Source organism: Salmo salar, chromosome ssa01 (assembly GCF_905237065.1).
Source record: "Salmo salar chromosome ssa01, Ssal_v3.1, whole genome shotgun sequence".
In the NCBI taxonomy this organism is placed as follows: Eukaryota; Metazoa; Chordata; class Actinopteri; order Salmoniformes; family Salmonidae; genus Salmo; species Salmo salar.
The window spans coordinates 142,657,758-142,685,741 of NC_059442.1; the positions used below are offsets into that span (position 1 = coordinate 142,657,758).

At 43.0% G+C, this 27,984-nt stretch overlaps 1 protein-coding gene across 2 annotated transcripts; it reads left to right on the forward strand.

Annotated features, from left to right (window-relative positions):
- Positions 1–586: 586 nt before the first annotated feature.
- LOC106566736 (taperin) lies at positions 587–27,934 on the forward strand. 2 transcript variants are annotated; one of them, XM_014135079.2, is made up of 4 exons: positions 587–2,922; positions 24,588–24,780; positions 25,318–25,442; positions 27,113–27,934. In XM_014135079.2, exons 1-4 carry the CDS (start codon positions 745–747, stop codon positions 27,173–27,175), a joined length of 2,559 nt encoding a protein of 852 aa, XP_013990554.1. In that variant the 5' UTR covers positions 587–744; the 3' UTR covers positions 27,176–27,934. The 2 variants fall into 2 exon arrangements, with proteins under 2 accessions (XP_013990554.1, XP_013990564.1); XM_014135089.2 differs by having other exon boundaries at positions 588–2,922; positions 24,588–24,774.
- The last annotated feature ends 50 nt before the right edge of the window (positions 27,935–27,984 follow it).

Sequence of the window (27,984 nt, forward strand, 5' to 3'; positions counted from 1 at the left end):
CTTCATTTTGGAAAATAAAATACATTTTGACCTGTTTGACCATTTTATGCCCATAAAGCACTAATCTCTTGTTTTCCTATTATTACATGGATTAAGGTGAGAGAATCGAATATGATCCACTCACCAATAGTCCCACAGGTTTTCATCTAAAGTTTTCCCTAAACAACTAGTAGAATAGTAGTAGGCATAGCTTACCAATATCCAACACCATTTTATTTAGAGTGCTGGCAAGGCAACAGGAGGGACTTTTATTTTATTGGTCTTGGACACTGATGGTCGACAATTTGCTCTGCTCCACACACATCTTTAAATACTTGAATCTATTAAAACCATTTAATGGTACATTTCATGTTTAGGTCAATAATTCAATTGAAATTAAATGCATTGTTATTTATTTTTTTAAAGAACAATTGAGGAGTCGATACGTGCTTTTATGATAAAATATTTCAATTTATTCACTGAAAGGGTTAAACCGTAAAAGGGGGGCTGAACTGAATTTCCTTGACTGACAGTTCCTCTTTACTTACTCAACAATAGAAAGAGGAGGGATTTCCTTTGGTGGGTGGTACTCTGTGAAAATGGGGTGTATTCCAAATCGATATCACCAAATGAGGTTGCTTCTTGGGGCGCTGTTCTTAAGACTGAATAATGACGTTATAGATTTACAGGTGCGGAGGGCGGGGAAGGAGTCGCAGACAGAGGAGGAAGAACGTAGAAAGACCGAAAGAGACCGTGGGGATGTAAATGTGTATGCGATTATCGGCGCTGCAGGCACAGCGACATACCGTTTTCTTTCCCAGTCGGGGAACACCATCTCCCAAATCCTTTACATTTCTCCCCACAATGTCTGGTGGAGGAGAAGTCCGTGTTCTCCGCCAGGAGGCTGAGCAGGAGAGCCCGACGATGCCGGCCTGGAAACGAGAGATTCTGGAGCGGAGGAAAGCAAAGGGTGGCGGGTCTGGAGCAGCTGAGCCTTGCCCTAGCGCGAGCTCATCGCGGGTTAATGGCGAAGTAACGGGAAACGGCAGCGCCTCCAAAAAAGACAATGAAACCAACGCTGATTCAGTTCGGAACTACACCATCACTCCAGCGAGCCAGCACTTTGCAGGCAAGCGTGGCAGTTCTCCCACCTTCCCAGAGCTCTCGCCGGTGAAAACAAACAAAGACCCCTTGACTGCCACCGACCCATATGACTCGGAGAAAACGGTAAGCGATGGCGAGGGACAGGAAAGCCTGGTTCTGCAGGACAGTCTAGGCCCATTGCAGGAGAACCCCTTCATCAAACTGGAGAAAGAGCGAAAGAAACGGCAGGACAGGGAGTGTGCCATTCGTCCCGTTCAGCACATACTGGAATTGTATGGCAGTGTACCTGGAATTCGGACTATACGCGCTGAGAATATCATTATCATAGAATCCGATCCGGATTACTTTCCGGGGGCCAGTGGAATAAAAAGCGGGTCTTATCTGCAGCAGAATGGGCTGAGCAGTTACAGCTCCCTCAATGACCTCTTGGACAGGAGAGCTGGTGGGGTGACCGAGATACGGGCAAAAGAGGTGGTCATTTATGACACCACACTAAGCAGGAGCGAGGAGAACTTGAGCACGCTAGGTCATCCTTGTCACGAGGGCGCATTCGAGACAGGAGAGGGTCAGGGCAGGGTGAGCCGCATGCTGCAGAAATTTGACAGTAACTACGGAAAACTGCAACCCAAGTCTCGCAGCACAGAGAACCTACTGGACTTGGAGACCAGTTCAAGCAGGCCAAGACAACGACCCAAGCCACAGCCAGATCTGGTGCCAAAATACAAATCACACGCCCAGCCTAGCTCACCAGTCCGCACCCTAGGCAACACACAGTCATCTTCCTCAGTCTTCCCCAGCTCCCAGTCTTCCAAACCAAATCTACAGCCCCCTCTTTATGAGCCTGACAGCACCCTGCACTCTGCCGGACCCCCTCAATCAGTGTCTTCCTACCGCCAGCGTTTTGAGGTGATTGGGGGCCACAGTGTGGTGGTCAACCCCAGAGAGGAGGCAGAGGGGCCCCAGACCAAGCCTTTCCGAGAGAGAGATTGGGAGAGCACAGAGGTGCCCCCCAAATCCAAGGTGCCATGCTCTCCGGATACTTGCTGTGCTCGTGCCGAGTCCCCTGCCAGCCCGACCACACCCCTGATGTCTCCCCCCTCTCCAGGGTTCGAGATCCGCCCCTCGCCACGCCCTGACCTCTCCCAGCTGCCTTCCGGGGACATCCAGGCTCGTGCCCTTGCCAACCTGCGCCTCCAGTCCCGCAACTCCTTCACCGTCTTCCCCAAACGCCACAGAGCAGCCTCTTCCCCGGGCAGCACGGCCCCCTCCAGCCCCATCAAGTTTCCTCCCTCCCAGAGAGTGGCAGAGATGCCCACTCCAGGAGTGCCAATTCCCATCACCCGTCCACCCACCCCAGCAGCCTCAAAGAGGAAAGAGGAGGTGAGGGCAGCCAGGCCAACCAAACCAGACCCACCTCCCCCCACTGCCACCTTTCCCCCCTTCTCTCCATCCCCAGCACCCTCCCCAGTTCCCTCTGTCCAGTCGCCACCTCCAGAGGATGCCCATGCTGACCAGCTACCTGTCACCAACATAGATGACATAGATGTGGACCCCTCGAAGCCTGTCGCCCCCAGTCCCACTCCAGTGGTGCATGGGCGGAAGGGGAATACCTTCACTGTGGTGCCTAAACGTAAGTCAGAGCCTCAGCCTGGCTCTCCAGAGCCCCAGGAGCCCTCCGGAGGGGCCCAGACCCCCCCCACGCCATCCCAGGCCCCCTACGCCCAGCTGGGTTCCCTGCTGAAGAAGCGCTACCCTGCTGTGGAGGAGATCGAGGTCATTGGTGGTTACCAGTCCCTGGGACGCTCCTGCCTCATCAAGACAGGCTCCACTGGCAAGAAGGTGAGACACAATGCCCAACTCGTGGTACTTCACATGCTGTTTGAACATTAATCTAAAGAAGCCTTTTTTTACAGTGATAATGTAGCCCTCCTTGTTTTCATTTTCCATTTGTGCTTTGTCATTTAGTATAATTAAACAAAATGTTTTTATGCGACTATGCATATGAGTGGGCGAAGCCCCCAGTGTCTGGTCTGGAGTGTGAAGTCACAAGCTCTGCTTGTCGGCTACTGCATAGCAACCTAGTGGTGCCAAATGTCCTGGTCTGCCCTAGAAAGCCTATGTCAATTGCCTGAACGTCCCCCAAATCATTTTTTAGACAGCCGTTTTGTGATCTAATTTTGTTTATTATGATCAAGATGGATCCCCGCAATTAATTATTTTAAAGTTCTCTACAAATTGAGATATTTAATTAAATGGTGATCCATTCTGACTACTACATTTGTCATCACACAGGACCATGTGCTCGCGCCCTCATGCTATTGACATTAAGGTTGACTCTCAGGCAAGATGAAAACAACTACATAGACCATGATCCTTTGCTAGTTACGGCCACTTTCACCATGATCCTTAGTAGGGCTGTCCCCGACAAAATAGAATCTTGGTCGACCAAGAGACGTCTGTTCTTTCGACCAATCGATTGGTTGAAATTTTAAAACATGTATTTTTCCATAAATAAACACAGCCAGTGTTTTAATCAAATCAACTATATGCACTGAGCTTGTCTGATGCTTTAAGCGAGCTGTTTGATTAACTAATTAAGACACAAATGACTAGAGGGAGTCCGACCACAATTGATTTGATTGTGCCGCCTGGCTCAGACTTGCGGCGCTGTGTTAAAAAAAGACAGTGAGTGACTGTGTGACTAGCATCCATTGTCTCTCTCTCCTCCCTGCTGCAGCGACCACCACAGAACATCAGTATTTATCATGCTGTCCGTGTTGCTGAAGCTGCAACATAATTACACCCATTTCTGACTGAAAAGTTATGTTACTGAAATCATAAATTTGTTTAGGAAAAACATTCCCTATTCCCTCTGGCTCTCTTTACGTGACACATGTATGCTTCACATGTACGTGACCAATAGGGCCTGACCTATATCATAATCACATCAATAAATTGGTTATAACAAACTCTGAACACCATAACACGTGACACCAAAATGGATGCAGAGGACGCGCACTTCAAATACTTCCGCCTTCATGTGCCATTGGGAGTTTTCCATAGAAATAAGTGGATGATGTTGGAGCTGTCACTATCAGCTGGTTTTAATGTCTATGGAGTGGACTAGGCTAAGCTTCTAATTTAGGTCTGTGTTTCAGCCCATCTCATTATACCACACCTCTGTAGATTATATTGTTTAGTGTGTGTTTGTGTGGCACTTTTATTTTGCAGTGTTTTGGACCACTGTCCTGCAAAAGTATGTTATTTATTTCCTTGTCAGCGCTTTATTGGGTGTCTTTGCTTGAAGCATACTGATCTGATCAACCTGTTACTCGATCCCCAGGATTTGGTTTGGAAAACCTGACTTGAGTTGGTTAGTACCAGACACCCACCAGTCTAAGGACTGAACGGGCTGTCTATTACTCAGGTTCACCCCAGGACCCTAAGTAGGCCTGTTTTATCTGTCCTCGTGTGGTGTCTAGGCCTTTCATTACCAACAGCTTAATGTAAGGCCTCTTTCCAAACAACCCTGTTTGTCCCAAAGAAGGAAGGGGAGAAAACAATGTACAGCGCATTCGGAAAGTATTTAGACCCCTTGACCTTTTTTCCACATTTTGTTATGTTACAGCCTTATTCTAAAATTTATATATTTTTTCCTTCATCAATCTACACACACTACCCTACAATGACAAAGCAAAAACAGGTTTTTAGAAATGTTTGCAAATTTATTAAAAAAACTATCACATTTACATAAGTATTCAGACCCTTTACTCAGTACTTTGTTGAAGCACCTTTGGAAGTGATTACAGCCTCAAGTCTTCTTGGGTATGACGCCACAAGCTTGGCACACCTGTATTTGGGGAGTTTCTCCCATTCTTCTCTGCAGATTCTCTCAAGCTCTGTCAGGTTGGATGGGGAGTGTCGCTTCACAGGTTTTTTCATGTCTCTCCAGAGATGTCCGATTGGGTTCAAGTCACTCAAGGACATTCAGAGACTTGTCCCCTCCTGCATTGTCTTGGCTGTATGCTTAGGGTCGTTTTCCTGTTTGAAGGTGAACCCTCGCCCCCGTCTGAGGTCCTCAGCGCACTGGAGCAGGTTTTCATCAATGATCTCTCTGTACTTTGCTCCGTTCATCTCTTCCTCAATCCTGACTAGTCTCCCAGTCCCTGCTGCTGAAAAACATCCCCACAGCATGATGCTGCCACCACCATGCTTCACCGTAGGGATGGTGCCAGGTTTTCTCCAGACATGATGCTTGGCATTCAGGCTAAAGAGTTCAATCTTGGTTTCATCAGACTAGAGAATTTTGTTTCTCATGGACTGAGAGTCTTTAGGTGCCTTTTGGCAAACTCCAAGTGGGCTGTCGTGTGCCTTTTACTGAAGAGTGGCTTCCGTCTGGCCACTCTACCATAAAGGCCTGATTGGAAGGTTCTCCCATCTCCACAGAGGAACTCTGGAGCTGTCAGAGTGACCATCGGGTTCTTGGTCACCTCCCTGACCAAGGCCCTTCTCCCCCGATTGCCCAGTTTGGGCAGGCGGCCAGCTCTAGGAAGAGTCTTGGTGGTTCCAAACTTCTTCCATTTAAGAATGATGGAGGCCAATGTGCTCTTTTGGACCTTTAATGCTGCAGAAATGTTTGGTACCCTTCCCCAAATCTGTGCTTTGACACAATCCTGTCTTGGAACTCTTGGTTTTTGCTCTGACATGCACTGTCAACTGTGGGACCTTATATGGACAGCTGTGTGCCTTTCCAAATAATTTACCACCAGTGGACTCCAAGGTATAGAAACATCTCAAGCATGATCAATGGAAACAGGATGCACCTGAGCTCAATTTCAAGTCTCATAGAAGGGTCTGAATACTTATGTAAATAAGGTATTTCTGTTTTATAAAAAAGAAATTAGTGAACATTTCTAAAAACCTGTTCGCTTTGTCGTTATGGAGTATTGTGTGTAGATTGGTAAGGTAACAAAAAAAGGGAAGGGGTCTGAATACTTTCCGAATGCACTGTATATTACTCAGGCCTCTTGCTAAATGTAGGATATTCAACATGAAATTCTACTAACTCTACAGCAGGGATTGTCAACTGGTGGCCCGCGGGCCAAATTCAATTTTATTTGGCCCCACCAAGAATTTAAAATTCACCTCAAAATTATTTTAATGTAGAAAATCTATATCTAAGTATTTCCACTCATAAATAGACATGTGACCGTGTATCAATGTAATCAAGGTTTCAAAATACAATATCTATTTGGCTTCTTGCGCCAATTTGCAGAGTACAAATTATTTATAATTATGTTCCGGCCCCCCGACCATCCGCTCAAGAAAAAAAAACGTCTCGTCGGCTTAATCTAGTTGATGACCACTGCTCTACAGGAAGTAATGCATATATAGTAGTAAGATTGAACGGGGAAGGCAGAAGCTGTTGATTTCTTTAGCACCAGCCTTCAACATGGTTTGCAACATGGAGATGTGTTTTTGTGACCAGGGTTGGGATCAATTCCATTCATTAATCAAGACACTCCTATACATTTCAATTTATGAATAGAATTGTAACTCTCCCAAATGAATATCATTGTTTATTGGCTTTTTTTCTGAGCTCTAGGCTACATACTTGACAGTGCAGCACTGTCTCTGTCATATCCTAATCCTTTGGTCTCTAGGTATTACAAGTCTCCTGTCTTTACCCCTTTCAACCACAGCTCTCGTCACACTCAAGCAGGTTGTGTGTGTGTGTGTGTGTGTGTCACTGTGTTTGTCCCTGGCCAGGAGACAGAGAACACAGGCAGTAATGAGGCCCCTCAGAAGCAATCAGTGTTTTTGTACTCTGAACTCTATAGAATTCATTAGGCATGCTATGTTTGGGCTCACCAAATTCCCTCGCCTTTGTTGTATGTACATGCATACTTCTCCTCCCGGTCATCATTTAACCACAGCCAAGGTTCCTCTGGTATTAAAGCTAGGGCAGGGCAGCAATTACAAAAGCATCAAGGGTAGGCCTATGGAATTTTGTGGAATTACTTGGCTATGGTTCTGTGTGAGTTTCCTTTTCAGCATTTGGGATGGGTTTTTCGAATGCGCTTTTTCCTATTCAAATCCATTTCAAGAGGAACTAAGCTTGCCGGATGCAAAGTTTTTCAAACACATCAATATAAGAGAGTGGATCTTGAAACCAGTGTATTGCCGCCTACTAGGTTCTTATGTTTCTGAAAAAATGTACTTCCACTCCCTCATTTATTGGCCACGGTTGCTGGTTCAGTTCTGAAGGTTGTACTGGTATTTTGTTGTCGGGGGGGTTCTGCAGAGTGTTGGAGTTAAGTCTCTGCATTGCTTTCAAATCATTATGACAGATTCAAATAAGGTCCTTACATGTAATGCTTTCCACCTAGCCCTACTGTATCCCTGTATTCATTATCTTGGATAATGTGTTGGATAATCACGCTTGTCCTTTAAGCCTTTACTCTTTGCTTGTGATGTCTTTAAGGAGTGATAGTTGGTTATATAGGTCACACTGCACCAGGGTTGATTTGCATAAGGCTTAATCTAGGAAGCCCTTCAAGTATGGTACATGCCTAGATTTCATTTAATAATTTGATTGGCCTAGATTCTCTCAATGCTAATAGATTTTACAGAATGTGTAGTAACATACAGTGCTTTCGGTAAGTATTCAGACCCCTTGACTTTTTCCACGTTTTGTTACGTTACAGCCTTATTCTAAAATGTATGAAATTGATTAGGCGGGAAAAAAACTATCTACACATAATACCCCATAATGACAAAGCGAAAACATGGTGGTGGCAGCTTCATGTTGTGTGGATGTTATTCAGCAGCAGGGACTGGGAGACTAGTCAGGAATGAGGGAAAGTTGAACACAGCAAAGAAGATCTGCAGAGAAGAATGGGAGGAACTCCCCAAATACAGGTGTGCCAAGCTTGTATCGTCATACCCAAGAAGACTCAAGGCTGTAATCGCTGCCGAAGGTGCTTCAACAAAGTACTGAGTGAAGGGTCTGAATACTTATGTAACTGTGATATTTTTTTAATTGCTAAATTATTTATTTTTTAAACGGTTTTTGCTTGGACATTATGGGGGATTGTGTGTAGATTGATTAGGCAGGAAAAAAACGTTAATACATTTTAGAATAAGGCTGTAACGTAACAAAGTGGAAAAATTCAAGGGGGTCTGAATACTTTCCGAATGCATTTAATACCTTTTGTAACAGCTTTTGGTGTATTTCTTTGTGGTCTATGGCAATTCTCTGTCATTGAATAGAAATGGATCTGGCAGGAAGAGATGGGGAGGAGTGGCTGGTTGTTTTTATGGTTGGTGACCAGTTATTATAGGAAACAGGAGATGGCCCATGTGTTCATGACAGAACGAGAAGAGACCATTCCTGCCATTTGTATTCTTCCTGTGCTTCCATGTTGCCATTTCCATGTGTTTTGTCAGTGGAAGGCCCTGGGCCTGGACCTACGCAGCTGAGTAATGTGTAATTGATAGAACTGATCTATTCATTCAAGCTGATTTAAAGGTTTGATGACTGGGCTGTTGTAGTAATGCCAGTCATTCCAGACTACAAGTAGGCTACCATATTCAACTTAGAAATAACCTTGATTCAAATGAAAAAGTGCTTGTGACAAGCTGATAATACCCAATGGACCTAAATACCCATAGTAGTACAACCAGGAGCATACCCCTAACGAGATGTTCTGGTCATAGATTAATCCTTGAGGCTGGACTATTTTCAAATGTACCTCCTTATGATATGGAATGAATCTTTTCCACAAACATATCACTGAAAACCTATAACCTTTTATTTAAAATGCTTTGATCCTTGTCTTTTGTACAGATTTCCTTGTTTATCAAGTAGAAAACATAAAAAACGGTCCCAATCACACCTCTATAGCATCTTCATGGGTCTTTGTCGATGAATTGTTATGTTGGCTCTCAGCAGAAGGCCATGTCACATGTCGTCATCATCAGGAAGTGAGTGGAGGGGCCTGTGACTGTCAGCTGTATTGGCTGTCTGATAGTACACTCGACTGCTGTTTGTCTTCCAGGCTGGTCAGGCAGCAGTTGTCTGTCAGCTCTCAATTTAGTGCTCATTACTGCAGGAGTTTAGGGCCTGTTATCCAGATATGGGACTCATGATGAGGAGTATAGGCTACTGTAGTTTAGACCCATAATGTTACACTGCCACATAGGCCAGAATGAAGTAGGATGATATGCTGAATCAGCAAGGTATCATATTACAGGATTATACATCATGTGTATGACTGTGTCGACAGATATATCTACTGTAAATCACGTCCAGATATGCTACTTATATTACTTTTTCAACATGCACAGAAATAAACCACATCCATGTTCTCCTTTTGGTTGGTATTTTCATTATTAAACATGCAATGAACTACATGGAGGGGAAAAAGACACTGTGCATTCAGCACCACAGACAGAAATCTTGTTAATGGGGATGCACAGAAACAGAGTTCAACTTTACATTTAAACTTCTCAGTGTGAGTAGTTAAGTCTCTGATGGGCATTGACTAGAGCAGTGAAGTCCGGTATAGTTTCTGACGTCGCCATGCACAGGATTTGTTGAGAAGTGAGTCAGTAAGAGATGATCTGTGCCTTGACTTGTTATATTTCATCACTGAAATGTCTGTTCACATACATGGGTTGTCCCAAACAGTACATACATATTCTAAGCATGACTCCTAATCTTTAGAAGCTCGTCAGTGACATTGTTTTGAATCTTTCTCCAATCACTGCATCAGACTGAAGATCGATAAGCTCAAGTTGCAGGTCAGTGGGAGAGTTATCCACATTGAAGGTGAAAGGAGAGGAAACCAACAGCATGTCATATTCCAACACTTTGAAATCCTCAAAATGACGAGAGAACTCACCGTTCAAAGCACACAGCAGCGATGTATACTTCTCCCGCTGGTCATCTGATAGAGAACAGACTAGTAGTGTCGGAAGGTGGGTAAAATTGTTGGCTTCTACTTGGCAGGTCAGGAGGAGTAATTTTCCCTTGAAGGCTTTGACAAGGCTGTACATCTGATGTGCAAAAAGGCCCTTCCCTTGTAGTTTGGAGTTCAGTTCATTCATGAAGCCCATGATGTCCACGGTGAAGGCCAAATCATCCAACCATTCTTTATATTGCAGTTGAGGGAAATCCACATTTTCCTTTCATTTGCAAAAACTCTGCAATCTCCGACTTCAGGTCCCACACCCTTTTAAGCATCTTCCCCAAACTCAGCCATCGCATGTTTGCGTGGTGGGGGAGATCTGCATGACCCGACTCTCTTCCAACAGTGAGACAAACTGCCTGTGGTTTAAATATTTTTCTGTTATGAAGCTTACCACTTTAATGACCTGTTTCCCTAACATGACTCATTTTCAACACATTTACAGTGCACCTCCTGATGAATAATGCAATGCAGGGAAATAATTTTCTCATCTGGGTTCAGCTCAGCTACTTGATATTGTATCCTTTGTTTTTTTTCCCCTGTCACGTTTGGGCATCCATCAGTGGTCACACTGGATAACTTTTCAAAACTCAGTCCCAGCTTTGCCACACACTTACTAACCTCTAATCTTTCCCTGTGGTTGTGCTCTTCATTGACTGCACTGAAGCAAGCGCCTCCAATTTCAAAGTCTGGGGTTATGCCTCGTAAGAATATCAACAACTGCGCCGTGTCACGTGCATCACTGCTTGCATCCAGGGCCAAGGAGAAATGGGTGAAATCCTTTACCTTGTCTTTCAACTGTTCCATATTCTCTGCGATGTCCTCAACACGCCGTGTCACTGTTCGTCTGAAAAGGTTTCCCTGTCAAAACAGCTTTTTCTTGTCGGGGCAAAGTATTGCTGCAGAGTCAATTAAACATTCTTTAATGAATTTGCCCTCAGTGAATGGCTTGCTGTTTAGCAATTTTGTGGGACAGTACATAACTAGCTCTCGCAATTCCGTAATTTGCTGAATGCAGTTTTGTAAAACGTCCTTGCTGCTTTTGCAACTGAGAAAGCAACTTTTTCGATAAACTTGTTCTCTGTTCAAAAGACATTCTTATTTCTCTGCATGCTTCATTTGGAAGTGTCGGGACAAGTTGTAGTCTTTCAAGACAGCGATGCTCTCTCTGCACACTAAGCACACAGCTTTCCCTGATGCCTCTTCACTGTTGAGGTTGCGGTAACTCCGGGATGCTGGCCTTCTAGGCAGAGTTTCTCTGCTCAGTGTCTGTGTCTTTTGCCCATCTTAATTTATTATTTTTATTGGCTGGTCTGAGAGATGGCATTTTCTTTGCAACTCTGCCTAGAAGGCCAGCATCCCGGAGTTGCTTCTTCACTGTTGCCATTGAGACTGCTGTTTTGCGGATACTATTTAATGAAGCTGCCATTTGAGGATTTGTGAGGCATCTGTATCTCAAACTAGACACTAATGTACTTGTCCTCTTGCTCAGTTGTGCACCAGGGCCTCCCACTCTTTCTATTCTGGTTAGAGCCAGTTTGCTCTGTTTTGTGAAGGGAGTAGTACATAGCGTTGTACGAGATCTTCAGTTTCTTGGCAATTTCTCACATGGAATAGCCTTCAGTTCTCAGAACAAGAATAGACTGACAAGTTTCAGAAAAAAGTTCTTTGTTTCTGGCCATTTTGAGCCTGTAATCGAACCCACAAATGCTGATGCTCCAGATACTCAACTAGTCTAAAGAAGGCCAGTTTTATTGCTTCTTCAACCAGGACAACAGTTTTCAGCTGTGCTAACATAATTGCAAAAGGATTTTCTAATGATCAATTAGCCTTTTTTTAAATGATAAACTTGGATTAGCTAACACAACGTGCCATTGGAACACAGGAGTGATGGTTGCTGATAATGGGCCTCTGTGCGCCTATGTAGATATTCTATTAAAAATCTGCCGTTTCCAGCTACAATAGTCATTTACAACATTAACAATGTCTACACTGTATTTCTGATCAATTTAAATGTTATTTTAATGGACCAAAAAAATGTGCTGTTTCTTTCAAAAACAAGGAAATATATAAGCGACCCCAAACTTTTGAACGTTAGTGTACGTGCCTTCAAAATGTCCCACAACCGGTGGGAGTTAAATCATTACACAAAAGTGAGTACTCATTGGGCTTTTAATTTGAATAACAAATACGTTTTTCAAAACTTCACTATCGCAAATTCTTTGATCTGATTCCGCGGGCCATATTGAATCAGGTTGCGGGCCACATGCGGCCCCCGGGCCGGCCTTTGCCCAGGCCTGATCTAGACTAACTACCTAGAACTAGGCCTAGATCTGATTTTTACTACTCTATTTCCAAAAGGTCTTTGTAGCATATTCAATTATGTTTTATGAAGTTGTCCCCAACAACAACAAATCTTGGTCGACCGAAAGTCGTTACTCTCTGGTCGAAAATGTTTTTAAAAAAAAGCAAGACAAGAAAAACCTTAACCTGACCATCCTCCTCCCGTTCCTGCTGGCCTTCGCAGATTCTGCCATTACTCTCCGGAAGTTGCCGGTAATAGGCTACACGAGGAGTCGGCAACCTTTCTCATGCCCATTTATCTTACCATTTCTACCAATCTGTGTGGTAGTTGTGGTCTTCATATGCACATTTACGTGGAACAGTTTCATTTAATTTATAATGTCTTCGTTTCTCAATCATTGTCATGTGGTTAATCAAAATTGTATTTAAATAAATGATACAAACCTTTATTTTTTTTATTTAAGAACAAATTCCCCTGCTCCCAAGTGGCGCAGGGGTCTAAGGCACTGCATCTCAGTGCAAGATGCGTCACTATAGTACCTGGTTCGAATCCAGGCTGTACCACATCCGGCCGTGATTGGGACTCCCATAGGGTAGCGCACAATTGGCCCAGCATCGTCTGGGTTTTGGCCGGAGTAGGCCGTCATTGTAAATAATACTTTTTTTCTTAACTGACTTGCCGGGGTTAAAAAAAAAAAAAAAGTGAAAACAATCAAGGCAAACAATTTACACAATGAAGTTATGAAACAGTGAATGTGGACCAATTGTTGGGAGAGAGCACATTCTGGAGAGAGATGTGCATTTTAGCCACAATTCCCTTCTTCTTGGACTGTTCCATTCACGCGGCCTCCACAATGGATTAGTTCACTGAGATGGGTACAAATCAGACAGGTGTCTCGTGTGGCATTATTTTATTTATCTATCCACACGCACACTGCCTACTGCTCGACAAATCAAAAGATCTCGGGTGACCAACAGCCCGTCGACCAAACAATTAACTGGTCAACTAATTGGGATCAGCCCTAGTTGAAATGTCTCAAATTGAAAAATTACAATCCTAGCAGCAGTCATGGTTTACACTAGTGTATTCCTCTGTCCCATGTTAAGAGAAACTGTTCTTTATTGGTTGTGAGAAAGTCATGCCATGCGTAAGGGAAGTTAAAAATGTCCATACTTAAATAATGCCAATGCACTGTGTCTAACACAGGAAATCCAATTATTGTGTGCTCTAGGTGTGAAGGTCCATTGTGTTTAATTATTTACCACCGAGCCATTCCCCATCCCTCATTACACTTCCTCCTTCTCTCCTCTTATCTCACTTCTTCGTTTTCTTCTGCACGCTTCTGTCTTTGCCTCTCTCCTTGCTCCCTCCTTGACTGTGTGTGTCGGTCTCTGTATTTCTGTATAGTGTGTATCTGCATGTACAGTTGAAGTCGGAAGTTTACATACACTTAGGTTGGAGTCATTCAAATGTGTTTTTCAACCACTCCACAACTTTCTTGTTAACTAACTATAGTTTTGGCAAGTTGGTCAGGACATCTACTTTGTGCATGACGCAGATATTTTTTCCAACAATTGTTTACAGACAGATTATTTCACTTAATTCACTGTATCACAATTCCAATGGGTCAGAAGTTTACATACACGAAGTTGACTGTGCCTATTAAACAGCTTGGAAAATTCCAGAAAATTATGTCATGGCTTTAGAAGCTTCTGATAGGCTAATTGACATCATTTGAGTCAATTGGAGTTTGAGTCAATTGTGGATGTATTTCAAGGCTTACCTTCAAACTTGGTGCCTCTTTGCTTGACATCATGGGAAAATCAAAAGAAATCAGCCAAGACCTCAGAAAAATAATGTAGACCTTCACAAGTCTGGTTCATCCTTGGGAGCAATTTCCAAACGCCTGACGGTACCACGTTCATCTGTACAAACAATAGTACGCAAGTATAAACACCATGGGACCACGAAGCCGTCATAGCAATCAGGAAGGAGACTCATTCTGTCTCCTAGAGATTAACGTGCTTTGGTGGGAAAAGTGCAAATCAATCCCAGAACAACAGCAAAGAACCTTGAGAAGATGCTGGAGAAAACAGGTACAAAAGTATCTATATCCACAGTAAAACGAGTCCTATATCGACATAACCTGAAAGGCTGCTCAGCAAGGAAGAAGCTACTGCTCCAAAACCGCCATAAAAAAGGCAGACTACGGTTTGCAGCTGCACATGGGGACAAAGATCACACTTTTTGGAGAAATGTCTTCTGGTCTGATGAAACAAAAATAGAACTGTTTGGCCATAATAACCATCTTTATGTTTGGAGGAAAAGGGGGGATGCTTGCAAGACGAAGAACACCATCCCACCTGTGAAGCACGGGGGTGGTAGCATCATGTTGTGGGGGTGCTTCCACTCTGCAGGAGGGACTGGTGCACTTCACAAAATAGATGGCTTCATGAGGCAGGAAAATTATGTGGATATATTGAAGCAACATCTCAAGACATCAGTCAGGAAGTTAAAGCTTGGTCGCAAATGGGTCTTCCAAATGGACAATGACCCCAAGCATACTTCTAAAGTTGTGACAAAATGGCTTAAGGACAACAAAGTCAAGGTATTGGAGTGGCCATCACAAAGTCCTGACCTCAATCCTATAGAAATTTGTGGGCAGAACTGAAAAAGCCTGTGAGAGCAAGCAGGCCTACAAACCTGACTCAGTTACACCAGCTCTGTCAGGAGGAATGGGCCAAAATTCACCCAACTTATTGTGGGAAGCTTGTGGAAGGCTACCTGAAATGTTTGACCCAAGTTAAACAATTTTAAAGGCAATGCTACCAAATACTAATTAAGTGTATGTAAACTTCAGACCCACCGGGAATGTGATGTAAGAAATAAAAGCTGAAAGAAATCATACTCTCTACTATTATTCTGACATTACACATTCTTAAAATAAAGTGGTGATCCTAACTGACCTAAGACATGGAAGTTTTACTAGGATTAAATGTCAGGAATTGTGAAACTGAGTTGAAATGTATTTTGCTAAGGTGTATGTAAACTTCCGACTTCAACTGTACCTGCCTGGGTGTGCTTGATTCTGTACGCGCTGTGTGTATCTGTGTTTTTGCATGTTTGTTTGTCATACCCCAGAGGCTCAGTGCGGTTTAGATGAATCGTTTCAGCCACCATGTCCTCTGCATCTTGGAACATTCATCATGACTGTGTCCCATTTGTCACACGCTTGCCTGCCTGTGCCTCTCCAGTAGGTCTGTGTATTTAATGTGCATCTACTGCAGCAGCAGACCAGTGTTTCCCTCAGGACCCATACCGAGGTGTAAATATGCCTTTGATACTGGGTCTTCAGCTTCATTCCGGCCTGTTTGTGGTTTGTCGGTGCCTGTGACAAGCGTGACAGTTCCAGTGAGTGTGATCCGGCTGTAGAGTTCTGTGAGCCAGGGCGGGCAGGGTGAGAAACGGAACTATTGGGGCAATGCCAACAACATGATGATGGCACACAGTCAAATATTGCACACACACAAAACACATACATACATACACACACACACACACACAGCTCTCATACAGCCTGTGTCATTTGTATAGCTCCGCCAGTCACTAATTAGAATTCATCCAGCAAAGCGTTAGTGTCATGTTTAATTCAGGCCTGACCCGTGTGTGTGTGTGTGTGTGTGTCAGAGCGATCGAAAGGACGAGGAAAAGAGAAGTGTTTGAGATCCAGATGGATAGAACGATGCGGAGGTGGTTTCGGGGATGTATAAAAACAGAACTGTGTGTTGAGGTCATGTGGGCAGATGGAACAGCACCTATTAATATCACTATTTCTCACTGTGTTCTTGTAGATAATGTTGCCTGACTGTCTATGTAACACTGTGTGTTCAGTGCTGCTGTCTATTTATATACAAACAAATAATATTCACATTCCCCTCTAACCCACCGTGACAGTTACAGCACCAACTGCATGTCCTGTAGATGTCTTTCTCACAGATCATGTCCTGTAGATGTCTTTCTCACAGATCATGTCCTGTAGATGTCTTTCTCACTGATCATGTCCTGTAGATGTATTTCTCACTGATCATGTCCTGTAGATGTCTTTCTCACTGATCATGTCCTGTAGATGTCTTTCTCACTGATCATGTCTTTCTCACTGATCATGTACTGTAGTACCATGGTTTGCTGTGGGTTATTCTGTTCTTGCATGTGTTTCTGTGGTAAGGTTATAATTGGACTCAGTTAATTCTCTCACACGCTATGCCTTATTTCTCCCTCTTTTAATGAGCATATACAATACGGTCTGTCTGTCTGCCTGCCTGCTAGCATGCCTCTTCCACTCTCTCTCGTTCTCTCTCTCGTTCTCCCTCTCAGCCCTGTACTGCCTGTTCGTGCTCCACCTCCTCTCTCCCATTTATCCATGGCATTTGTTGCCCTGACAACGCAAGCCGCGGCCATTCTATATTGCCATTAGGATTCCAGGATAAGGAAGAGGTCCATACACAGCACTTGCTTTCTCGCTTACTCCTGATAGGAACACCTGCTCTTTCCATGACGGACTGACCAGGTGAACCCAGGTGAAAGCTATGATCTCTTATGGATGTTACCTGTTAAATCCACTATAATCTGGGTAGATTAAGGGAAGGAGACTGATTTTAAAGAAGGATGTTTAAGCCTTGATACAATTGAGACATGGATGGTTTATGTGTGCCATTAAGAGGGTGAATGGGCAAGACAAAATATTTAAGTGCCTTTGAACGGGGTGTGGTAGTAGGTGACAGACGCAACAGTTTGAGTGTGTCAGGAACTGGGCCAGCATCCTTGTGGAACACTTTCGACACCAACGAATTGAGGCTATTCTGAGGCCAATAGGGGGTGCAACTCAATATTAGGAAGGTGTTCCTAATGTTTTGTGCATCGTGTATATATTCACCTTAGCTTTGACATTGTAATTAAGTAATGGACCATATCACTTTTTCATTCATTTGACATATTCTGTCTGTCTTTGACTGTATCTAAGAGACGGCTCACACTGTAGCAAACACTTTCATCCACAACTGAGAGATTCTGCCTACATGATTGACTGTGTGTAAGGAGGAGGGGGGGGGTACTTCAAGGCACTAAATCAGTAAGGGTGGTTACTAACACATGGTTGAAGATTTGCTAATGGTTGTTAGTGAGTTAAGAAACCAATGGTTCCTGCTACTATTTTGTGTTCTGTAGAGCTGCTGGTTAAAAAATGGAAATGGTGTGCGTTACGTGCTGATCAAACCGCCTCCGCGTGTCATCGTGCGCATGTTGATTGTTTATCTCCACCAGACACGTTCATGACGCGCAGGATAAAATACCAAAACCAACTGTGAACAAACTACACCTGTATATACCAAAGTATGTGGACACCCCTTCAAATTAGTGGATTCGGCCACACCCGTTGCTGACAGGTGTATAAAATCGAGCACACAGCCATGCAATCTGCATAGACAAACATTGGCAGTAGAATGGCCTTACTGAAAAGCTCAGTGACTTTCAACGTGACACCGTCATAGGATGCCACCTTTCCAACAAGTCAGTTCTAGAAATTTCTGCCCTGCTAGAGTTGCCCCGGTCAACTGTAAGTGCTGTTATTGTGAAGTGGAAACATCTAGGAGGAACAACAGCTCAGCGACAAAGTGGTAGGCCACACAAGCTCACAGATCGGGACTGCTGAAGCGTGTAGCACGTAAAAATCTTCTGTCGGTTACAACACTCACTACCTGGAAGCAACGTCAGCAGAACTTTTCGTCCGGAGCTTCATGAAATGGCCGAGCAGCCGCACACAAGCCTAAGATCAACATGCGGAATGCCAAGCTTCGGCTGGAGTGGTGTATAGCTCGCCACCATTGGACTTTGGAGCAGTGGAAACGCGTTCTCTGGAGTGATGAATCACGCTTCACCATCTGGCAGTCTGACGGACAAATCTGAGTTTGGCGGATGCCAGAAGAACCCTACCTGCCCGAATGCATAGTGTCAACTGTGGAGTTTGGTGGAGGAATAATAATGGTCTGGGGCTGTTCTTCATGGTTCGGGCTAGGCCCCTTAGTTCCAGTGAAGGGAAATCTTAACGCCACAACATGACAGTCTAATGTAGATGATTCTGTGCTTCCAACTATGGTAACAGCTTGGGGAAGGCCCTTTCCTGTTTCAGCATGACAATGCCCCCGTGGACAAAAATGGTTTGTCGAGATCTGTGTGGAAGAAATTGACTGGCCTTCACAGAGCCCTGACCTCAACTCCATCGAACACTTTTGGGATGAATTGGAACGCCGACTGCCCAACATTAGTGCCCGACCTCACTAATGCTCTTGTGGCTGAATGGAAGCAAGTCCCTGCAGCAATGTTCCAACATCTATTGGAAAGCCTTCCCAGAAGAGTGGAAGCTGTTATAGCAGCAAAGGGGGGACCAACGCCATATTAATGCCCATGATTTTGGAATGAGATGTTGGACCTGGTGTCCACATACTTTTGGTCATGTAGTGTATATTAATTTGAGGACAGGTCCTAACACATGAAACATTCATGGACATTTAGCTAGCTTGCTGTTGCTATGTTATTTGTCCTGGGAGATAAAGATTGGGTTGTTGTTTTACCTGAAATGCATATGGGCATTTTTATTTATTTTTTTGCTGGATTTTTGTATAATTTGTATCCAGTTTTCAGTCATACAAAATCATGTTTTCTCTACTCGAAAAATGAATCTACTGGTGAAAGCAGTTTTAAAAATAAATATATATATATATTTTATTTTATTAATCTCTCCTTGTTTGTTGTCTTGTTCTTCTGTGGATTATATATGGCTGTTGGTAACCACCTTTTAAGGTGCATTACCGCCACCAACTGGACTGGAGTGTGGACATCGTTCATCTTTCAAACACCCATGTGGGTTAATATGCTCGTTTTATAAACCAATGAGTAGATGGGAGAGGCGGGACTTGCAGCGTGTCAAGTGCCTAAAATAGAACCAAGTTCTAATAGAACCAAGTTCTATTTTGGCGCCTGGCTATGTAAACGCCCGCGAGCAATTTGAATGAAATTCTTGAATAAGGTGTTAATTTATTTTGCAATGGTTTAGTCAGCATGTTATTGGAATAACTCCAATCCATGCTCATCTAACAGTGTTGCTTCCGTTCCTGTCTTTGCCCCAACCTGGGCTTGAACCAGGGACCCTCTAAACACATCAGCAACAGTCACCTTCGAAGCGTCGTTACCTATCACTCCACAAAAAGAGCGACAAGGGAAACAACTACTTCAAGGTCTCAGAGCGAGACATGTCACTGATTGACATGCTACTAGCGCGCACTGCTAACTAGCTAGCTATTTCATTTCGGTTACACTCAAATCTCCTCTCTATATGATAATGTATGCGAGTGGCTGTCTGTCTCCTCCACTGTAGTAGGATTCTAATATTAACTGGCTGGCAGGAGATGAGCTTTAATCAGGCATCTGGTCAGTCTGTCCCACACCTCAATGAGGGGCATTAACAAGGCAATCTCTCCTCCTATCACAAAACACACCCATGTAAACCCAGACACACCTACAAATGGGCAATTCCACAGTAATGCAATTACGCTTTGATTCAGATTTTTTTACTTTAAAATGTATGCCAAACAAAAACTTAGATTTCAGAGTTTAACAAACCGTACAACTCTATGCACAAAGACTACTTTGAACAATTTACACAGAGAACTTCACAAAAAAACATTTGCTGGAAGAACTGTGTAGACTGCAAATGCAAAGTTTTTGGTAACCGAATTACAATAAAATCTTCCTCAGTATTTTATGAGACCACGTTTTCCAAAAGCTCTTAAATATCTGCTCCGAATAAAGATTCAAAGATGTCTGCAGTAAGAATGGGGTGTCAGTTATGACACCTTGACTTTGAAATGTTTTATTTTGTTAACGGAATTTCATCATGGGTCCCTGATCTGTACTATACAGAAATGTATAATTATGGATATGAATGTCCTTCTCTTCATGGTGATGTATCCTGAACACAAAGGTAGAACTATACAATATCCTTCTTTTGCATATTTGGAAATTATTGTACACACTGGCTGTTATTGTAATGAGCTCTGCCCCCAAACACCATATTTGGTTGTTTCAGACCAGACCAAATCAGATACAATATGTACAGTAGTCACTACTCTAGTGTTCTACTGTACTCTACTTTTATTTTACTGTTCTGAAAAAACAATAGTATACTATGTTATAAATAGTATAGTATTCACTGTAGTGTTTTTGGGGACTTTACTGTAGTATTCACTGTAGTGAAAAACACTTGTTAATACTGTAGTATTTACATTTAACGTGCACCCGGGGGGCCCCAGGACCAAGATTGGGAAACTGGTCTAAAAACCTTTTCCCATCTATTTGACCAGAAATCAAAGCCTTTACTTATTCCTAATTTTGAGATGGAAAATTGTTTAAACGGGTATATGGGTCTTTCTATAAATAATGGGGCCAATGTGTAACATCAGGATCAATTTCAAAATGGTTTGAAACAAAAATCTAAATGATTTTCATGCAGTTCCACATGTGTACTTAGAGGAATAAAAATGAATATATGCATATTGGCCCATAACTCCACCTATACAACAACATAGGCCTAGGACACATACTCTAAGCAGGGTTCATAAAGACATTGGCAAGTAAAATTCAAGGACTTTCAGGGACATTTTCAAGCACTTCATTGTAATGTTCAAGGACCTCAGTGTTATACAATTGTATAATTTCTATAATTGTACATATAGGGCCTAATATAGAACCCCACTGCTCCAAAAAAACATGCAAAAAGTGTCAAAGTAGGCCATTACCACTTTAAGAATATATTATTTTTTTTAGGCCTTGCCAATGCAGCGATTTATAAAAATTATTACATTCTAAAATGTGAGAATAATGTGGACATTGCCTGACTAAATAGATTGGATGCATGGAGATTTTTCTGTAGCCTATGTGGCCGATGCAGGGACACAAAGCCATGGCTAGCTGTAGCATTCATCTCACCATTTGAATCTCACCATCACTGTTTTTATAATGAGAAGGTGACCAAAAACCAGGTTCCTTTCTTTTAATTTAAGGATTTGTATAGAAAGCCAAGTTGAAGCCAATAATCCTCATCCTCCTAATAACCACACATGGTTTTACCGCAAAAGAGAAGCCCAACGCACTTCCATTGAAGCGGCGTGAAACAAACGAAAGTGGTCACATCTCTTACAAAAACCGATCAAATAGGAATTCACGGATAATTATAACGGAGCAGGGGAACCTCTTGCAAAGCTGTCATCAAGGCAAAGGGTGGCTACTTAGAAGAATCTCAAATATAAAATATATTTTGATTTTAACACTTTTTTTGGTTACTACATGATTCCTTCCATATTTTATTTCATAGTTTTGATGTCTTCACTATTCTACAATGTAGAAAATAGTAAAAATAAAGAAAAACCCTGGAATGAGTAGGTGTGTCCAAACTTTTGTCTGTCCCATCTGTCTGTCCCATCTGTCTGTCTATTTAGCTAGCCAGCCAGCCAGCCAGCCATGAACTTCACATGTTGGTGCTCATGGGTCCTTTTAAATGGAAATGCCCAACCTTGTACTTGCTGTAGCTCCTACCCAATTTCCACAGCAGACCTCACCTCTAATCCGCTGCCAGAATGTTGGGATGAACTCTACCAGATTCTACCATGTCACTGCACCCTCTACTAAACTAGGACAGCGTGCTGGGTGGCCTGGAAAATGTTAATTCCCTCTCGCTTTGTCTCGCTCCTTCTCTCGCATTGTTACTCTTTCTGTTGTGCACTTTCTCTCCCGCACAGACAGAATTGCAAACAGACACCATTTTTTCCAACACACTATATTAATACACTCACTACTCTCTTGAGGGAAAAAACCAACAGCAAACGCTCAAATCTTCTTCAGCTGAGTCATTTCCGTGTCATTGTCCCGTTTTTGGAGTGAGAGAGCGCTCAGACAATTTGCTTCTGTGGTCTCTGTCCTGCTGAAGTGTGCAGTGATGACTGGGAGGAGCCTGGTGCCTGAATCGGCCCTCTGTTGGCCTGTCTCAGTGCCCAGAGAGAGGAGGACAGCAATCACTTCTTGAATAATACAGGCCTTCATAGCCACGGGTGGGCAGAGAGAGAGAGGGGGGCAGCCCTGACGTCTCAGCCCAGATCTACACAGAGAGGAAGCTAACCCCGTGGATAGTCTGATTTTATTGATACAGTCTTCTGACATGGAGATAGACTCCTAAAGCAGGACATGGGCCATGTGGTGAAATGCTTTGGTGTGATTAAGTTGATCAGGGAACTCAGGAGAGAGCGAGGGTTTTAGACATTAAAAAAGCTGATTTGTAAAGCTGATGGTCTTTTTGGGGCTGGAGCTCCAGTGATATGGCTTTAGACTCCAAATGAATGGATTTAATACCTTAAAAATAGTATTTGTGGTCCTCATTTAGTCTTTGTCACTGGAAAGCCACGGCTGCCACTTTGGTTCAGCCAAACACACACTGTCTTGATAGATCACATGATTAAAAAAGAAGTTGGTTTTGTCCCTAATATGATATCTGCATCTTTCTTGGGTTTTAAAGTAATTTTAATTGTAAAGAATTAAAATGACTGATTTTATAAAACTGTCTAATTATAGTGCTTAGATTAATAGAGTTCGATGCATGCCCTTTCCCTTCTGAAAGCACATGCTTATGATGAACTGAAAAATGCACCACAAGTGAAAATGAAAGCACTTTCTAAATCAGCATTAAGGCAGCACGCCTCAATGGGTTTTTGTTTTAACAAAGCATACAGTATCATCAGGGCTGAGAAGTTGAGAAATGACTGAGTTATTGAATGTATGAGAGAGAGCCTATTCTCATTTTGATGAGACTAAATTATAACATATTGATCTAGATTAAGAACTAAGCTCATTCCAGCTTGGAATTCTGTCTCTAGAGGAGAACATTTCTAATGTCTTGTGATTGCATTGACAGAATGCTTACTTAGCCTGTGTGCATTAAGGTTTCTCTGACTTTGTCCCTGTCTTGCCCTATATCCATACGTCTAGCAGGCCAGACTGGAGTTGGAGCTGAGGAAGGAGTTAGGGTAGGGACTGAGGCTGGGCCTTGTGATGGAGATTAGGGCCAATTTAGAGCCTACTGAGTGGGATGGAGCCGGGGGGGGGGGGGGGAGAGAGGCACATCAGAGCCTCAGCACCAACATCAGCTGACTCTTGGGAGACGCAGCAGTACTCTGTGTGTACATGTACCCGTCTGCATTGTACGCTTAATTGTCACAGCTTATTAGCCATTAAAGATCAATGTTGTTTTGAGCTTCATTAAGCCTTCAGACTATTGAGGTTGACTGTTGTGAGGTTAATAGTGACGTTCTGCAACATGTTGCCACAGTCTCACCCCACGGTGGCATGTTTGTGCAGCGCTGGGGTGTAGCCAAACGGAGATGTTGTACAACGAGCTCTCCAGCCATCAATCACAATGCCAGCAGCCCCTGCAAGAAGCCACCTGCCCTGTGCCATGATACTAGAGACTGACACTGACAAGTTAAACTCACAGGTCAAGCACATATTCTCATAATTACAAGTGCCTTTAAGGTAACCCCAATAAATCAAGATAATGTGCTTGTGTAGGCTACTAGGTTCAGTTTGGGTCACGTACACGTACCATATAATGCTGGTGGTGAAATTCATCCAATCAAACTAGGCCAGCCTGACAATGCGATAAGCCAAATTACATTTAATGATACAGTAATAAGGAAACAAAAATCTTTATTGTTCAATGTGGTCATATAACTATTCTGTCATCATAGGGGAGTAAAGTACAGTATGCACAATAAACCGGTGGTATTTTAATTCTGCAGCGTTGAATCTTTTGTGGCAGTACTATCATACTAAACTGACTCTGTAGTGCTGAGGAAGAAAATGATTATTGTGGCAAGCAGAGCTAGGGGAAATCCCAATCATTGAGTTAGCCTAATGATGTCAAGTTTTGTACATGAATTAACATGAAGCTGACATTTTCTCTCTGGTACACTTACTGATTGAAAGTGCTGATAGGAGATCAATTTGATTCATAGCACTCAACCCTTAAGAGAACCATAGAAAACAGCAGGCCTACCATTTCACCACTGAGTCTTATGTTTGAGTGTTTTTAAATCACTGACTGACTTCTCTGTTCCCCCCTCACTCAGCTGAAGATATCGTTCAACGAGTCGAGCCTGCAGAGCAGCTATGAGTACCCCTCAGAGAGCAGTGTGTGGGACAGCGGAGATGAGGAGGAGGCGGCGGAAGGGAAGGGAGGAGGACAGGAGGAAGATCAGCCCAGCATGGTGGGCCGCATCCACATCCCTCGTCCGAGCTACACCAGCAACGGCACTGGTGAGGGTGAGAAAGAGGGAATGGGGGGAGGGAAAGGAAAGCAGGAAACGGATAGAATGAGAGGAAGAGGGAGGGGATGGATTTGGAGTGAGAAGAGGACAGAGTTAAAGGGAAAGTAATCGAACTGACTAAATGAAACATATTCTAATGGTAAGGAGGGTAAGATAAGGAAAAGGAAAGTAATGAATTCCATACAACCTATTAGTAATCTGGAAATGGCTGCATGGTGGTTTGGCACTGAACTGCTACTGTTTGATGTAGCATGGGAGACACCTACTGGTCAGAGTTAGCATTACATCCTAACGAAGAAACTATCTTTCAGTGAGTTGTAACTAAACATATCTGTCTTTCTTATCTGCTCTCCCATAAATGTCTCCCTATTAAACAGTAGACATGCAGTATAATTACATTAGTTATTCATTACACAGCTTATTGCCAGTCTTTAATCAACGTGTACATGAGCTCGTGCAAAAAATCATGTAAAATAAATAACCAATGTGCTAAGGACTTGCATTGTGCTTTCCCCCATTCCTATGTCTTCAGATCTGTCCAGTTACATTCCCAAGCACACTGTGGATTTTAACAGCTGGCAGGAACATAAGCTTGATGACCCTGTTTACCAGGGGGACACCAATTTCCAGCGCACACAAATGTCAGGGGAAGTTATGGTGAGGCAACAATACCAGTCAAAAGTTTGGACACACCTACTCATTCAAGGGTTTTTCAATATTTTCACTATTTTCTACATTGTAGAATAATAGTGAAGACATCAAAGCTATGGAATCATGTAGTAACCAAAAAGGTGTTAAACAAATCAATATATTTTATATTTGAGATTCTTCAAAGTAGCCACCCTTTGCCTTGATGACAGCTTTGCGCACTCTTGGCATTCTCTCAACCAGCTTCACCTGGAATGCTTTTCTAGCAGTCTTGAAGGAGTTCCCACAAATGCTGAGCACTTGTTGGCTGCTTTTCCTTTACTGCGGTCCAATTCATCCCAAATCATCTCAGTTGGGTTGAGGTTGGGTGATTGTGGAGGGCAGGTCATCTGATGCAGCAGTCCATCACTCTCCTTCTTGGTCAAATAGTCCTTATACAGCCTGGAGGTGTGTTTTGGGTCATTGTCCTGTTGAAAAACAAATGCAAGTCCCACTAAGCGCAAACCAGATGGTATGGCGTATCACTGCAGAATGCTGTGGTAACCATGCTGGTTAAGTGTGCCTTGAATTCTAAATAAATCACAGTGTCACCAGAAAATCACCCCCACAACATCACACCACCTCCTCCATGCTTCACGGTGGGAACCACACATGCGGAGATCATCTATTCACCTACAATGCATCTCAAAGACACGGCGGTTGCAACCAAAAATCTCACATTTGGACACATCAGACCAAAGGACAGATATCCACCTGTCTAATGTCAATTGCTCGTGTTTCTTGGCCCAAGCAAGTCTCTTCTTATTTTTGATGTCCTTTAGTAGTGGTTTCTTTGCAGAAATGTGACCATGAAGGTCTGATTCATGCCGTCTCCTCTGAACAGTTGATGTTGAGATGTGTCTGTTAATTGAACTCTGTGAAGGATTTATTTGGGCTGCAATTTCTGAGGGTGAACTTATCCTCTGCAGCAGAGGTAACGCTGGGTCTTCCTTTCCTGTGGCAGTCCTCATGAGATCCAGTTTCATCATAGTATTTGATGGTTTTTGCAACTACACTTGAAGAAACTTTAAAAGTTATAGACATTTTATGAATTGACTTCATGTCTTAAAGTAATGATGGACTGTCATTTCTCTTTGCTTATTTGAGTTGTTCTTGCCATAATATGGACTTGGTCTTTCATCAAATAGGGCTATCTTCTGTATACCACCCCTACCTTGTCACAACACAACTGATTGGCTCAAACACTTAATTTGTGGAATATCTTTCCTTCTTTAACTTTTAACAAGGCACACCTGTTAATTGAAATGCATTCCAGGTGACTACCTCATGAAGCTGGTTGAGAGAATGCCAAGAGTGTGCAAAGCTGTCATAAAGGCAAAGGGTGGCTACTTAGAAGAATCTCAAATATAAAATATATTTTGATTTATTTAACGCTCTTTTGGTTGCTACATGATTTTGATGTCTACAATGTAGAAAAATAAAGAAAAACCCTGGAATGAGTAGGTGTGTCCAAACTTGTGATTGGTACTGTATATGATGTGACACATTCATTCATCAACCTCAACTTTTGTGGGGCTACTTTTAAAAGTATCAGAATGGCATAGCAGCACATCATTTACTAAAGTAACTCTATTTCTCTCTCTCCACCCTTACCCTGCTCTTCATTCCATATATATCAGCTCACCCCAGCAGACAGCTCCTCTCTGTCAGATTTCAGCAGTGAACCTGCTCTGTACTTCTGATATGCCTGGACCAAACAGGAATGACCACTGCCCTGCAGCTTGGACTCAGAACCACAGTTACACAACCCAGGCTGGGACCAGACTCCTACCAGTGCCCAGTGAGACTTAACAGAATTGGACCTCAAGTTGCACTCCATCACAATAAAATCACTCTTTTTCCACACCTGTTTAGTTTGATACATAGACATCAATCAACCAACCACACAACCCAAGCAGCTGGACTGTCCTCACCTTACATGTACAGTTGATCTGTCTGTTCTCTCAACCACTACCAATTCCTCTCACTGACTGCCATTGAGCAGTGAAGTCTGAACCAGATCTCTGACAGACTGTATTTGATTGTCCAAAGAAATCTGAGCTTGGAAGATAATCATGCATTATAATGCGGTTTTCCAGGCTTACGATCTCTAGAAGGCGGCTATCTGGCTCCATTCTGTCTGCCTTGATGTCTATCTCTGTGTCTCCATCATTGATGTCATATTATACATACTGCGTATGTATAACAGGAATGACCACAATACAGTGCATTTGGAAAGTATTCAGACCCCTTGACTTTTTCACATTTTGTAATGTTACAGCCTTATTCTAAAATGGATTAAATAGTTTTTTCCCCTCATTAATCTACACACAATACCCTATAATGACAAAGCAAAAACAGGTTTTTATAAATTATATTTACATAAGTATTCAGACCCTTTACTCAGTACTTTGTTGAAGCACCTTCGGCAGCGATTACAGCCTCGAGTCTTCTTGGGTATGACGATACAAGCTTGGCACCCCTGTATTTGGGGAGTTTCTCCCATTCTTCT

Excerpts from the sequence above, each read along its gene's own strand:
- LOC106566736 (XM_014135079.2), top strand. The coding sequence starts at position 745 with ATGTGTATGCGATTATCGGCGCTGCAGGCACAGCGACATACCGTTTTC. Across the intron at positions 2,923-24,587 it reads CAGGCTCCACTGGCAAGAAG|CTGAAGATATCGTTCAACGA; the intron begins GTGAGACACAAT and ends CCCCTCACTCAG. Across the intron at positions 24,781-25,317 it reads CAGCAACGGCACTGGTGAGG|ATCTGTCCAGTTACATTCCC; the intron begins GTGAGAAAGAGG and ends CTATGTCTTCAG.